The sequence below is a fragment of the Bos taurus genome, chromosome 21, assembly GCF_002263795.3.
Source record: "Bos taurus isolate L1 Dominette 01449 registration number 42190680 breed Hereford chromosome 21, ARS-UCD2.0, whole genome shotgun sequence".
NCBI lineage: Eukaryota > Metazoa > Chordata > Mammalia > Artiodactyla > Bovidae > Bos > Bos taurus.
Window position 1 is genome coordinate 65,440,462 of NC_037348.1, and position 14,229 is coordinate 65,454,690.

Below are 14,229 nucleotides of genomic sequence, written 5' to 3' on the forward strand. Positions count from 1 at the left end.
GGCTCCCCGGCTGCTTGGGGCACTGGGAGCCCCAGGGCAGAAGGCAGGATGGGAGGCAGGCCCGGACTGGGGCTGTCCTTCTGGTAGGTGGACCGGAACAGGGAGACCTAAGGAGGCTGCCTCAGGAGATGGGGGCCCCTCCCCTGCCTGGCCCCTCTCTCCCAGCACCCAGCCCAGCACCGTTGCTTGTCTACTCTCGTTCCCCCTCTAGACTGCGGGTTGGGGCGGCCTGGAGGATGGGGCTGTGCACACCTTGGCCCTGGGTCCCTCCCTGCCCCAAGGTCACACCTGCTCTCTGCCCAGAGTTGGTGTTCAGAGGGTGTCAGCGGGGAGGATGGGAGAGTGGCATGACCATGGGTTGTCCCCACTTTGGGTGAGCAGCTCCCCACAGGGCTCCCAGATGAACCTCTCAGCACCTGCCATGAGGCTTCGGAGCCCAGGTGAGAAGGGGCTGCCGTCCAGCACTGTGATGATCAGGTTCGTTGCTGCCCCCCATGGAGCCCATGCTGGCTCCACTAATGTGACCACCCCACCAGCTGGCTCACCCCTGCAAACAGACTCGGGCATGCATTAATTGGATCGGTGGGAAGGCCTGATTTCTAGAATTTTGGGGATCATAAAAGTAATCAGGACTGCGGGAGGCTCACTGATGACCCTAGAGAGCGGGGTGTAAGGAGCCTGCCCCCACCCAGTGCCCCCCACGTGGCCCCAGGCCCCTCAGGGATGCCCGTGGTCCCTGGTCCCTCTGCTCTTGCCTCCCCACCTACCACACCCACGGGAGACAGTCCTGGGGGCCAAACCCCAGTCTGGAAGAAAAGAACTGGTGTTATGATGGAAGATGTTTGCAGCAGCAGCAGGTGGGTGCAAGGCACGGAGGCTGAGGAAGGAGGCTGCTTTTCTGGGCCTCAGTTTCCCCATCAGTGACTGAACCCCAAAGGGACGCTTGTGACCATCACCTTCCTCTGGAAGCGTCCCCCCTGAGATCGCCCCCTACTCAATCCTTTGGTCAGCTGACACACAGAGGATGGAGACAGGGCAGGTGGGAAAGCACGAGGTACTTGTGGGGTGGGAACAGGTGTCCTGGGACCCTCAGTCCTCATCATGGTGTACTCTGCGGGGCGGGGTGCTGTGTCCTGGCTAGAGGGCCAGGGCTGGGCGACTAGTGGCACTTGGAGGGGCTGCCCTGGGGGCCTTCTATCCTGGCTCCCAGGCTCTTTAACCAGGCTTTCTAACTCTTGAGAAAGGAGCTGGCTTTCCAGGCCACCATTCCTTCGTCTGTGCAATGGGCAGCCTCCCCCCGTCCCTTCCAGAACCTTGGGTGAGGACTCAGCGAGGAGACTGTCAAAGGCATGCAGTAGGTCTCACTGGGTGATTGAATGATTAAATAGTGATCTCAGGCAGACATTTCCAGAACCTTCAGCTCCATTGCTCAAGAAAGACCCCCAGGCCTTGCCCTCATCATTGACGCCCGATGGAAATGCCTCCGGACACTCAGAGGGCCTGTCCAGGGATGCGGGCCATGTGGCAGCGCTCAGGCTGTTGCGAATGTCAAGTAAGAAGGTGCCGGAGGGGCCCAGAGATCTCAGCCAGCCAGGGCCGGTCTTCTGCCTGTGGTTAACAGGGGTGAGGCAGAGGCTGGGAAACAGGCCCAGGACACATCCTTGCTCTGAAACACCCAGTCACTGCCAGGACTGGGGATGTGCAGGGAAAGTGCCTCCTGGGGGCACAGCAGGGCCGGCCCCCTGTCCCCACTCTGAGATGCTCTGGCAGTCTTAACTCCATCTAGGTCTGCAGGTCCCATCCTGACACCCCATTTCGCCGGGTCCTCTCTTTCATCATAGGAATACTGTCATTCGCCTGATGGTTGGGGAAACAGGGCCTGGGAACAAAGGGGACCATGTGAGGTGGGTGGGGGGCAGGGGGTTAACAGGCAGAAGCAGTCCACGTAGTACCAGCCATGTGCCTGGCTCCACGTGGGTTCATGAGTTCATTCTCAAAACGGCCTTCGAAGTTAGGTGTTGTTATTATGATCTACGTTCTATAGATGGAGAAACTGAGAAGCAGAGATGTTTAGAAACTGGCCCAAGTCTACCCAACCAGTAAGTGGCAGGTACGGGATTCAAATCCAGGTAAGTTCACCTTCTTACTAACCCACATACTTCATCAGGCAGCCTTTGCAGAGGAGTGGGGACTCAGATGGGCTGTAGGGACAGGAGACTTTGAAGGGCAGAGCAGAAGAAGGTGAGACACAACAGTCTATGTGGAAAAGTGAAGCTGAAAGTCGCTGTTGTGTTGGACTCTTTGCGACCCCATGGCCTATACAGTCCTTGGAATTCTCCAGGGCAGAATACTGGAGTGAGTAGCCTTTTCCTTCTCCAGGGGATCTTCCTGACCCAGAAATCAAATTAGCATCTCCTGCATTGCAGGAGGATTCTTTACCAACTGACCTATCAGGGAAGCTCCGTCCATGTGGCAGGTCCTTTTATAATGCCCTGACTCCCAGAGGGAGAAACTGAAGCAAGACAGTCATTCACAGTTTAGTGAGAATTAGCCCCTAAGACTTCCTCCCCCAGAATTATGTTTAGAAGTGAGGCAGAGCCGGGAGGAGCAGCTGGGTCAGGTGGCCACAGAAGAGGGCACTGGGTGCCATGCAAGAGCATTGGTTTTCTGAGGGTAAATCGGGACCTGGAGGTCTTGGAGGTGCATCCTCAGCTCTGGACTTCAGGAAGGGCGATGGCGTGGCCCTCAGGAGGGGACGTTGGAGGATGGCCACTGGGCTGTAAATTTTAGCCCAGACACAGAGAAGCCTCTTCCCATTGGGCAGTGACCAGCTGTTTCGGGAGGCTCACACGCCTGGAAAAGCCCCTTTCTGCTTCTGGCCTCCGTTTCTCCAAAACCCTTCAGCTCCATATTCCCTCCTGGCTTGGAGGATGCAGGGGGCAGAATGCTGAGGGCCTGAGAAAGGCAGAACTCAGGTGCCACGGGAGGAAAAGCGTTCCCTCCTGCAGTGGGCCTTTGCCCGTGTCGGACCCCTGCTGAGAGCACCCTCCCCACACCTCCTCATCTCCACCCAAGCACCTCCCTGCGTCCAGCCAAATCCCTCCCCTGGAGGCTCTCACAAGGTGGTATTTTTTAAAAAATAATAATAAAAAAAACCCTGGGAGTAGGGTGGGAGGCACAAGTGTCCCCCAACACTTTTTAGGGGTCAGAGTGGAGAGCCCCACCATGGGCATCATGAAGCATGGGGAGGAGCTCTTCTCCGTCCCTCTTCCTCACTGTGCACCACCCGTGGGTCCCCACCATGGGATCACGAAGCATGGGGAGGAGCTCTTCTCCGTCCCTCTTCCTCACTGTGCACCACCCTTGGGCCTCATTTCAGAGAATTTGCTTAGCAACTACTACGCGACAGCTCTAAGTGCTGTGGATCAGCAGTGAGCTGCTGTTCTCGGGGGAAGACGGACGATAGACAAGATAAATGAGTAAGACAAACTGAGAGTCAGGTGGGGATCAGGGAGATGGAAATGAAGGCAAGGAGAGGGAGCATGGGGGAGGGGACCTGCCTGTAAATGGAGTGAATGGTCAGGAGCCCCCCCAGCCCTGACCCCCTGACCATGAATGACTTTTGAGCAAGATGCGAAAGGAGGGGAGGCAGGGAGTCACATGGGCGTCTGGGAAAGAACATTCCAAAAGGAGAGGCACATGCCAAGGCCCTGGGGCAGGTGCTTGTCTGATGGGGAATGAAGCACAGCAGGGAGGCCTAGTGTCTCGTGGGGAGTGGGCTGGGAGACTCTCTGGAGATGAGGTCAGTGTGATCTGACATCTGTGAGGTGACCTGAAACCCATCTGTCTCTACCTCTAGGACGTCAGCCTGGCACCTGGCACAGTGTCTCCAGCATGGAGAGCGGCGTCTGGCAGAGGCAACGCTGCAACACACATCAGTGATACAAGTGAATCGAGTGTGGGACTGAGCATTTGGGCGTCTGTGTGAAAGAAGAGCGCACAAACCACCAAAGCCCCCAAACAAAAAGTCAAAAACAAAACCCAACAAAAACCACGCCCCACAAAAGCAGAAAGAGAAAACAAACCCACAGAAAGCCAAACAACAAAAGACCCAAGCCAAAAACACCTCCACAAACCCCAAACAAGAAAAAAACAAAAAATTAACACCCCCCCAAATTAAAAAAATACAATCCCCCCAAAACACAAAAACCCAAACAAAAAACTCCCACAAAAATTTTAAAAAAGCACAAAACTCCCCAAACAAGAAATCACTCAAATAAAAAAAATTAAAAACTATATAAGCTACCCCCTCACAAAACATAAAACTCATAAAACCAAAAAATAAATTAAAAACACAAAACCCTCAAAACCCAGAAAATAAAAAAATCCATAAACTAAAAAAACAAAAAAAAATTTTAACTCAAAAAACAAACAAAAAAAGAAAAACAAAAATTTAAACCCACAAAACCATAAAACCCAGAAAACAAAACAAGCCAAAGCCCCCAAATCCCCAAAATTTAAACCCCTGAACCAAAATCCAAAAACCAAAAAATTCCCCAAACAAAAATAAAAAACCCCACAAACCCAATCCCCCCGATTTAAAACCACAAAACTCAGGAAACAATCCAAAAAGCAAAAAAATATTTTGAACCCCAAAACGCCCCCCAACCAAAAAAGTTTAAAACCCACAAAAACGAGAAAATAAAAAAACTCAAAATTTAAAACCTCCAAAACAAAAAGCACAACTCCCCCCAAATCCCCAATGACAAAACAAAGAAACAAAACCTCCCCCAAAACCCCCCCAAAACACGGAAAGCAAACCACACACACACACACACACACACACACACACACACAATCAAACCAACCAAGGGTGGTGGTGGGGGGCGGGGGCCCGCAGTGGCGGCCCACGATGAAAAGGAGCCCAACCTCAAAACCATGCACAAAAACCTCTTTCAATAGGTTCATGACATCAGAAGGGTTGCTTAAACAAGGCACAAAAAGCTTCCATAAGAAAGTAAAAAGCCTAAAAGATTCGAGAGAAATTCAACAGAATTAAAACGAAGAACTTCTGTTCATCAAAGGACCATTGAAACAGTCGGAATCCAGCAGCGGGCGGGAGGTGCCTCTGCCACACGTGTGACCGGCGAGGGCTCTCTCTGAAGAGCTCCAAGTCAATACCGCAACTTGATGGAAAAACACGCAGAAGTCACCCGCGAGGAAGCTCCAGCCGGCTGTCATCCAGGGCCGCGCAATTACCGCGCCCGGAGCAGCCGCTCCGCCTGTGGCCTGGCGAGCTGGGGCTGGTACCCGGGTGCCCGGTGCGCGGAGGATGCGGAGATGCAGGAAGTCCCCGGCCGCGGGGAGGGTGTGGCCTCCCCGCCGAAAGCTGGCCGTGCGCGAGCCGCCCCCCACCCCAGGACCCGCCCCTCTGCGCCCCAGCAGTGCGGTTCCCGGGTCCCCTGGGGGGAGGCTGCACGCTCGGGCCCCCCACCAGCCCCCAAACCCGGACAGGCACGGTCACAGCATCTTCATTCGCTATGGTCCAGGCTGGAAGCGCCCGGACAGCCATCAGCTAATAACCAGATTGCAGCAACTTCACTCAGCCGCCGCCGCGTTCCGAGACAGCCAGCCTTCCGCAGCTCCACGCACAGCTAAGGACGCCTCTCCAAACATCATTGTTTTGGGGGGGTTAAAAAAAAAAAGCCAACCTGAAAAGCACAGGCTAAAAGACAGCACATGTATGTGAAGTTCTAGACCAGACAAGACAAAAAACTCGAGTCAGTTAGGGATGCTCACGGGCTGCCAGATCGAAAAAAAAAACAAAACAACAAAAACCCAAGCAACCTTCATCACAAAAGCCAGGATCCCGGAGACCTCCGGGGGAGGTGGAGGGGGCTGTGATGGGGGAAGAGTCTTGCAGGAAGTTGGCGGGGGGGGGGGGGGGGGGGGGGGGGGTGTCCCTGGGAGGCTGGCGCACTCAACTTCTTGACCTGGGTGGTGGTCTTCTTAAAGTTAACCTCTAACCTGCAGGGGAATTATTTTTCTAGGTGCCTATCACAGTTAACAACTTTGAAAAATTATGTTGTGGGGGAGAGGCGCAGGCTTGAACAGGTTTGTGCTTGGGTTTCCAGGGCCCCTTCTGCGTCCCGCGTGCCTTGCGGGGCAACGGACCCACTTCGCTCTGTGACAGAAGAGGGGACTGAGGTTCACGCAGACAAAGTGGCTTGCCAAAAGGCACGCAGCAAAGTGGCCATGGCGGAAGCCAAGGCAGGCGGACCGGTGCAGAGGAAGGCAGAGGAGGGGATTAACTTGGGGATTAGCCAAGCAGCGGCTCGCATGCAGAGAGCCAGTTGGAACTTGCTAATATCTGCAAATATTTGAGTGTCACCAGAAGAGTTTTTCAAGCAGAAGCAGGATAGCTGAGTGAGCGACAGGCAGGGGGCCAGAGCAGAGGTGCTGGAGCTGGGGCTGGAGAAATGGACTTCCAGGGGCTTCTATCTGGGGTGGGGAGGTCAGAAGACACCCCGCTTCCCCGACCTCCGTTCCCTACACTTCGCCAATCTCCCTGAAAACAGCCTCGCTTCCTCAGGCCCCCAGGACCCCGCACCTCTTAGAAGGCTCGTCCTATCTGTCCTCCTTGCAAACTTCTATTCATTCTTTAAAGCCTTGGTTCAGGTGTCCCTGCTTCCAGGAAGTCCTCTCTGATTCCCCCAGCCAGTGTCTCCAACCTGGCATCCCTGGGAGCACGTGTGGATGGGTTTGGGTCCCTGTTCTGGAGGGCTGGCCCGCTCAGGGCCAGTGCAGGAGCTGGATCACAGAGAGGGGAGTGAACCCACCTGGGGGGTGAGGGAGTAGAGAGTCACAAAAGCCACTGAGAAAAGATGACGAGGGTAACTAGTTTGCCATGTGGACAAGAAGGTGGGTGGAAGGGCATTCTGAGCAGAGGGAACAGCATGGGCAAAGGCAGAGAGGCATGAAGGGGACAACTTGTTCGGGACCCAGAGGTGGGGTGCAGTATGGGGTGGGTGCTAGGAAGGAGAACTCAGGCAGAGAGGGGCGAGTGCAGGTCACCCCAGCTGGGTACCTGAAGATGACAATGAACCCTGCGGTTCTGGGCCCTGTGGTGTGCGTTCTTGTGTGACAAGCATTGGATGAGGCAAAGGACCTGCCGTCTTGGAGCTCAATTCAGATTCCTAGGCCCAGCCTGCAATGTGCGCCTAGGAACAAGAGGAAGGATCCCAGCCCAGGGTCATCACTCTGGACACACAGGACCCCTTCCCTTGGACCACACATGAATCTTCTCCTGCCTGGGAACCCATAGTTGTACAGCTCAGATGCCCCACAGCGAACATTTACCTGGATCCCTGCTGTGGGCCAGCTCCCAGGTGGGGTCTGTCACCCACAATAGCTCAGGTCATCCTCCCAACTGCCCTACAAGGTAAGGGTGGCTAGAATACCCACTTCACAGATGAGGAAACTGAGCCCCAGAGAGGGTCAGGACTTTGCCAGAGGACCCCACAGCCTGTGACCTACACCGTGGGGGGGGCCATGCTGACCAACTTCCCCTACATCCTTTAGGGCTTCTTGGTCCTGGACTCCTGACACTAATTGCAGGGCAGAACCTCACAGGGGCAGCCCCAGCTCTGGCCAGGAAGAAATAGTCTGGAAAAGCCCTTGAGGGAGCTCTGAGACCACTCATGGGGTGAGAGGGAGAAGAGGGCAGGAGGTGCCCCAATTCTGGGAGGCTACACTGGGTCCTGGCCATATGGGACCCCCCAATCCCACCAGTTCTGGAACTCTGCTTCTGCTGCCCGAGTGCAGCCCACAAGCCCGGGCCCCGGCCACTGCCACCAGTCTTCTGGGTTTGGCTCAGGGAAGCCCTCTGCCCACCCAGTAAAGAGATGCTCTGTGCGCTCAGCATCTGAGGCAGTGGGTCTGCCCACCTGGCTGACCTATCGGCCTGTGTTCCTAGCTAGGTGGGGCCACATCTCTGTCTCTACTGCCCAGAGCACAGGGACAGGTGCTCCAGCGTCTTGGCTGGGCATGGAGAAAGAGGGAATGAGACAGAGGACCTTAGAGGGCTCTCCCCCCACCCTGGTCTCAAGGTGCCCCATGAATGGTGCCTTTTTTTCCCAAGTCTCAGATAAGTAGGGACCCCTCCTCCACAGAGAGCCCGGTCCAGTGGGGGTTCTGGTGAGATACAGCAATGGGGGTATTGGGGAGGGTCCTGGGGGGTTCAGATCTGAACTCATCTACATGGCCAGAAGCCCAGAGCTCCCCCTGGACCTTGACCAGGACTAGGTGGGCTTGGCCGATGGACATTTGAGACATTTGGATCTGAGCTCCTAGGCTCTAAGAGCCTGGACCCCTCCTTCCATCCCCAGACAGATGGGTTCTGGTCCTCGGGGACCCACAGGGGAGGGCTGCACTCCAGCCCAGTGGCCAGAAGATGGCCCTGCTCTCATGTCCAGCCTGGGGCCAGTCCGTGTGAGCCCACCTGTCCCCAGGCTCCCACCTGGGCATGCCCCAGTGACCCATCCACGGCAGTGAGGATCACTTGGGAAGGCCCCAGGACCCTCCCCGAGACCCAGGGACCCGTCCTGGAACAAGCTGGGCTCTGCAGGCTCCCTGCCCCTTGGGGAATGGGTGCATCTGCTACCCAGCGTCCTCCCCAGGGATGCTGATCCTGGTCTTAGGAGGGGGAAGGAGGAGAGGTGGGGGGAGGGGAGGCCAAGAGACCCCCCCCCCCCCCCCCAAGCCCAGGAGACTGTCCTGAAACCCAGAAGCCAGAGCTGGGCCTCCTGCCCACACGAAGTCTAGGTTCAGCCTTCGGAAGGAAAACAAGAGGGGGGGGGTCGTGGGGGGGCGCGCAGTATTCCCAAAGTGGGGGTCAGGGGGCTCGAGGGAAGTTATGAATATTCAAATCGACCGATCCCGGGCCTGACACGAAGGGCGCCCAGTTGGAGTCCACCGAGGCTCAAAGTTTAGCACCAGGAGGGAGGCCGAGGGGAGCATTCCCCAGGCGCCGTCGCGGGATTCCCCCAAAATGGCTCCAAGACGCGACGGCCTGGCCAGCAAAGAGGACTCCATCCCCCACCCCCCCCATCCCCTCCCAGCCCCACTGAGGCGTAAACTTAAAAGCTCAGAACCAAGAAACTGTCAGCTGGGGGATGGTGGGGGGCGGCCGGCGCGGGGGACTGGGTGCGTAACCGCAGAGCAGAGACCCCGAGGGTCCTGGGGGACAATCCAGAGTCCAGGGCAGGGCCCGGGGGATCGCGGAGGCCCGCGCGCGCGCGCCGGCCCGACCCTTGGTGGCGCGCCCCCACCCACAGCCGCAGTGGCCCCAGCCCCGCCGAGGACCCCCGCGCGGGGCTCCCCGCTGTCTAGTCGCGCGCGCGCCCACACACGCACCACACACAGGCACACCGGCCCGGGCCAGCCGCGCTGGGCGGCCGCGGACCGTAGATGCGCTCGGGCACAACAGTTCTCTCCCCTTGCCCTCCCCAGCACCCCCATCCCAGACCCCGGCCCCGGGAGCCCCGGCACGGAGGACGCTCCACTCACCTGAGTTTCTCCATGTCTGCGGCAGAGGCCTGCGAGAAACCAAACGAGAGGGTCAGCAGGCAGGGGTCGTGCGCTCCGCGGCCGCGCCGAGCGGGGCTGGGCACCGCGGGCACAGCGGCGGGGCACCCGGGCGCGCCTCGGTGGTTGGGAAGTCCGGCCCGCGTGCCCCCAGCCCACACTCACCGGCCGCGGTCCCCGGGACTCAAGGGGTGCGCGGGGCCTCGGCCGAGTAACAGGTGAGCCCGCCCGGGCCGCCGCGCACCGAGTTACGCCCCCCGGGGAGAGGAAGGGGCTGGCCCGGGGACTCGGGACCGCACTGCCCGAGGCGATCCCGGTCTCGCCCGCCCGAAAAAGAAGGGACCCGGCCCGACTGCATTAACTCTCCGGAAGCTGCGGCCCCCGCTGCACACCCCCCCACCCTGCCCCACCCCGCCCGTTAACCCTTCCAGCCCCACGTTCCCTCCCGGAGGAAGCCAAGCCCGGAATTGCAGAATCTCCGAGTCGGAGAATGTTCAGACCGGGCAGTTGGGGTCCGTACAGGAGTGGAGAACCAGACACGCTCGCGAGCCGAGGGTGCCAGCAGTCGGGACCTCAGACTCCTCAATCGGGGACCCTTCTGCCCTCAGCTTCTGGGGTCCGGGCCTGGCTCGCCCCTCGCGGGCCCAAGGGATTAACCCCTGCGCACTAGGTTCGCCAGCGGGGCTCCCTGCCGGGCTTGCGCAGACCCGCCCGCGCGCGGCTTGGAGACCCTCCCCGCCCAGCCCCGCGCCGCCGGGCAGCCCCTCTGCTGGCCGGGCGGGGGGCTCACCCGCTGTTGTTAACCCTGCGGGCGCCAGAGAAAGACTGGGACCGCGAGCGGCCCGGGCGGGATCGCACTTCCTGCGCGGAGCGGGGGGCGCGGGGAGGGCTCTCCGTCGCCCGGGAGAGGCCGCTCCCGGGAGCTTTCCCCCGTCTTCCCGTACAATGCCTTGGATTCAAGGGGGACCGGGGGAGGGGGCTGCGCCCAGGGACCACGCGACACACCTGGGAAGACTGATGACTGCCCATCCCGGCCCCTCGCGCCGGGCGCCGCCGCCGCGTCCGCCGGGAGCGCGCTCCGCTCCGGTCCGGGCCCCAAGCCGCCTCCCCCACCGCCCCGCCGGGCGAGGGCGCAGCCCGGGCCGCCAGAGCCGAGCTAGAAGGCCCGGCCGGGGGCCCTCCTCCAGGCTCCGTCACCAATTCCCCGGGTGCTCGCTCGGGCCCTCCCGAGATGCCCCTGGCCTCAGTTTCCTCACCTGCGAGCTAGATTTGGGGGCGGGGGGAGCAGGACGAGGCGTTCTGTTGCCCTTCTGCATCGCAGACTGCGGAGGGGCTGGGGTGCGGGAAGGGATTTCAGACGAAAGGATCCCCGAGGCTTCTGGATTGGCAGCCAGACACAGTCCCCGACGCTCTAAAAGTTGTCGGAGCCCACGAGCCCAGACCCCTCTATATACCCTCCTCCCCCAAGACAAGGAGCTGGCCGATTGGCCAACACCTCCCCGACGCCCCCTATGTACCCAGGCCCACCTTTCCCGGGTTCCCATCAGCGCGCTCAGCACACTTGATCCCAGCATACAGCAGGCGCTCAATAAACACGGACGAGGCATGCTTGAATCCTACTCCTCTGTGGCGTGTCTTTCCCTGCCTCTTCCCTTCTGGCTCTGAGTTCCAGGCAGGAGTCCTGTCCCTTCACCAGGGCACCCCCAGCACCCGGCAGGCCTGGCCTCCACCCCGCCAACGCAGGGTGGGAGGAGCCCTGCGTTGCCAGGGTCAGCCCCAACCCCAAAAGTCCAAGTGTTCCATCATCCACCCACGGGTGCCTCACTCATTCATTAGCTTGGGGCTTGGTTCTTGGGGTTCGGAGGCGGCAGCAAATGAGGTGAGCCCTGCCCTCCAGGGGCTAATGGTTGAGAAATGAAACCGTGGCTCCTGTCCCAGGAGTCCACCCACAGCAGAAGGGCTGAGGTCACAAGGACACCACCACCCAGCAGCCCTGTGTTCGTCATCGCGCTGGCCAGCTCTTCCTCCAGGAAGCAGTCTCTCCCATTGTACAGAGGAGGAGAGCTGAGCCCAGAGACTCAGCCCGGCTGGGACTGGCCCCCAAGCCTCAGGGACCTTTCCCACCCAGAGGCTGGGGACACTCCTCAAATGTCTCCGGTTGCCTCCATCACTCACAGTGAATGACCTGCCAGAGAGTTTGTCTAAAATTAATAAGCATGTATTAAAATTTAATTATAAAAATCTAGCATTTATTATTTATATTGAATGTTTCAGCTCATCTAAAAGGCCTGTCTGGGATTTTTCTCCCCCACGAAGGGACTCTAGGAGAGGACGCTGAGTCGCCCTGGTGGCAGGGGGGTGGCCGGTGGGGGTGGGACAGAGGTTGACAGGGAAGAGGGGGTGGGGGCGCAGCCCCAGCACCTTAGCAGCCTCTCCCTTCACTCCGACGATCCAGACCCTGAAGCCTGGCTCTGATCCTACCAAGTCTCACCTTCTCCCCAGATCCAGTGCCCATGTGGTCACTGCTGTCCTCATCCTGAAAGACCGCCTCCTCCAGGCAGCCCTCCATGGAGGAGACCCAGCCGAGTTGTTGGGTTTGGCTTCCACAGCAGGTCTGTGCTCCCTGGGGCAGGGTCTATGTCTTTCCCAGCCAGCTGTGTCCTGGCTGTGTCCCCCCAGCACCTCACCCAGGGGGTGGGAGTTGTGTGCGAAGCTCTGGGAAGTCGAGCCAAGAGCAGTTACAGCTGTGTGCACCTGGCCCCATGGGGAGGCGCTGTGCCTTTGGCGGCGGTCTTGCAGTTGAGGCCAGGGCCCTGTGTTCGAGTCTTAACTCTGCAGTTCATAACCACGAGATTCGGGGGGTATTCCTGAGATGAGGAAGCCCAGCAGGAGCGTGAATGGCCGGCTCTGAGTCCCCTGAGGTTAGCTGAGGGCTGTGGATGGGCTGGGCAGAGGAGACCCGAGGGGCACTGCCCGGGCCTCAGGCCAGAAGCGGCGCCTCGGTTACAGGAAGGGGCAGCTGTGGGGACCACAGCTCTGAGGGGCCTGTGAGCTGCCCACGGTCCCCAGCGTGAAGTGAGGCAGCAGGAAATAGCCTCAAGGCTCCATCGGGCCCCTCCAGGGACCCACAGGCAAGGGAGGCCCCCAGTGGTCTCCTGATACAGATGGGAACCCAGGTGGGCACTCTGGGTCTCTCAGAGGGACAGTCCATCCCCGCCCTGGGTGCCGTCCCTCCAGCTCACTCCAAACTCACAGCCCTGTGCCTACTGCTGCAGCAGACCTGTGACGTTATCACTGTCCGCCCTGAACTGGCCTCTTGTCCCTCTGGGTGGTCCAGCCCCTCTGGGTGGTCCCACCCTCCTGGTGGTCCAGCCGGGTGGCCATCATCTTTATTTCGCAGCCTCACACAAGCCCTCCTTGCTGGCTAAACTGGACGGTGCCACACATCTCGGCCTCAGTCCGCCTCTTCCTCCCATGTCTCTGCCCGTTCTGGTCCCCGCCGCCCCGACTGCTTGCCTTCCCACACCCCGAGCCCTATTCTGACCCCCCGCTGACCACTGGAGCCCTGCTGCCTCCCTTTCCTGTTCCCCAAGACTCTGAGCTTCCGGAGGGCCAGGTACAGCCCCTTCTACCCTTGAGCTGCCCGCTCTGTGGCCAGCACGGCCAAGGGCCCGTGGAGGGAGGCAACTCTGGGTCACAAGTCAGGCCTCAGCCAGGGGTTGGGAAACACGGACTTGGCCCTGCCTAACCCTCTGCCCACACCCCACCCCTGCCCTTCGCTTGGCACACACTGGCCACCGTGCTGGTCCCAAGCTCACCCAGCTCACTTCTGCCTCAGGGCCTTTGCACTTCTTCCCTCCTGGATCTCTGCAGGGCTGGGGCCTTCCTTTCTCTGACCACCCACCCAGAGGAGCTCCTCTCTCCAGCACAGGGTTTCTCATCACACCCTGTCCCTTTGGACTCCACTCCTTTGGCCTGCCCCTGAACTCCAAGCGACACCCCTGACGGCAGGGGCACCCCTGCTTCAGCCACGGTGTCTCTGTCTCTAAGGCCCGGTACCGCGGCCTCCAGTGAGCAGGCGGTGACACCCGAATGAATGCAGTTGCTCTTTCTCCCCAGCCAGTGGCATCTGCTCTCCGCCTCCAGCAGCCTCTGGTCTGCTCTCAAGGTCCCTCATGGTCTCACTCCCATGCCGGCCCATGCCCCCCCCACGCCCCCAAAGCTTACCATCATGCTGGGGATACCCGAGCCCGCTTGGCACGCAACATATATGCACCCACACAGATCCCTGCCCAGGGAAGCCCTCTGCCAAGTGGGGTCAGCCCTGCTCCGGCCCCCACAAGCGGATGTGTGCCTCTTGCTGGACCATCTGGCCCCGTCCTATTACGGCCCTCCTCCACCCCCGAGTCCCATAGTACCTGAAACCTCAGCGACAAGGAAAACGAGGCCAGGTCAGAGAGGGGCCTGCCGGGTGCTCAGGCCCCCCCTCCGACTTGCCCCATGACCCTGGGCGAGCCCTGCCCTCCCAGGAGGCCTGTGCTCAGTCCCCGGGGCCCTCCTGAGATCTACTTTGAGCCCCAGCTCCCTTGGTTTCTTAGGTATCCTGCTCCCTCAGCCCCTCTTCAAGGGGAGGAAACAAGCCCA

General features: G+C 59.6%; 1 protein-coding gene across 11 annotated transcripts in view; it reads right to left on the bottom strand.

The window, feature by feature from the left end:
- The window catches only part of BEGAIN (brain enriched guanylate kinase associated), a 46,105-nt gene that overhangs the window by 17,799 nt on the left and 14,077 nt on the right, over positions 1 to 14,229 (bottom strand). For 2 of the 11 annotated variants that reach the window (XM_024981820.2, XM_024981819.2), the window contains exon 2: positions 9,568 to 9,596. In XM_024981820.2, coding sequence (XP_024837588.1) covers positions 9,568 to 9,596 — 29 coding nt within the window. Of the gene's footprint in view, positions 1 to 9,567; positions 9,597 to 9,750; positions 9,958 to 10,375; positions 10,413 to 10,590; positions 10,645 to 10,841; positions 11,070 to 11,112; positions 11,584 to 14,229 lie in introns of those variants that run through there. The other 9 variants (XM_010817257.4, XM_010817259.4, XM_059879079.1 and 6 more) reach the window with 9 other exon arrangements.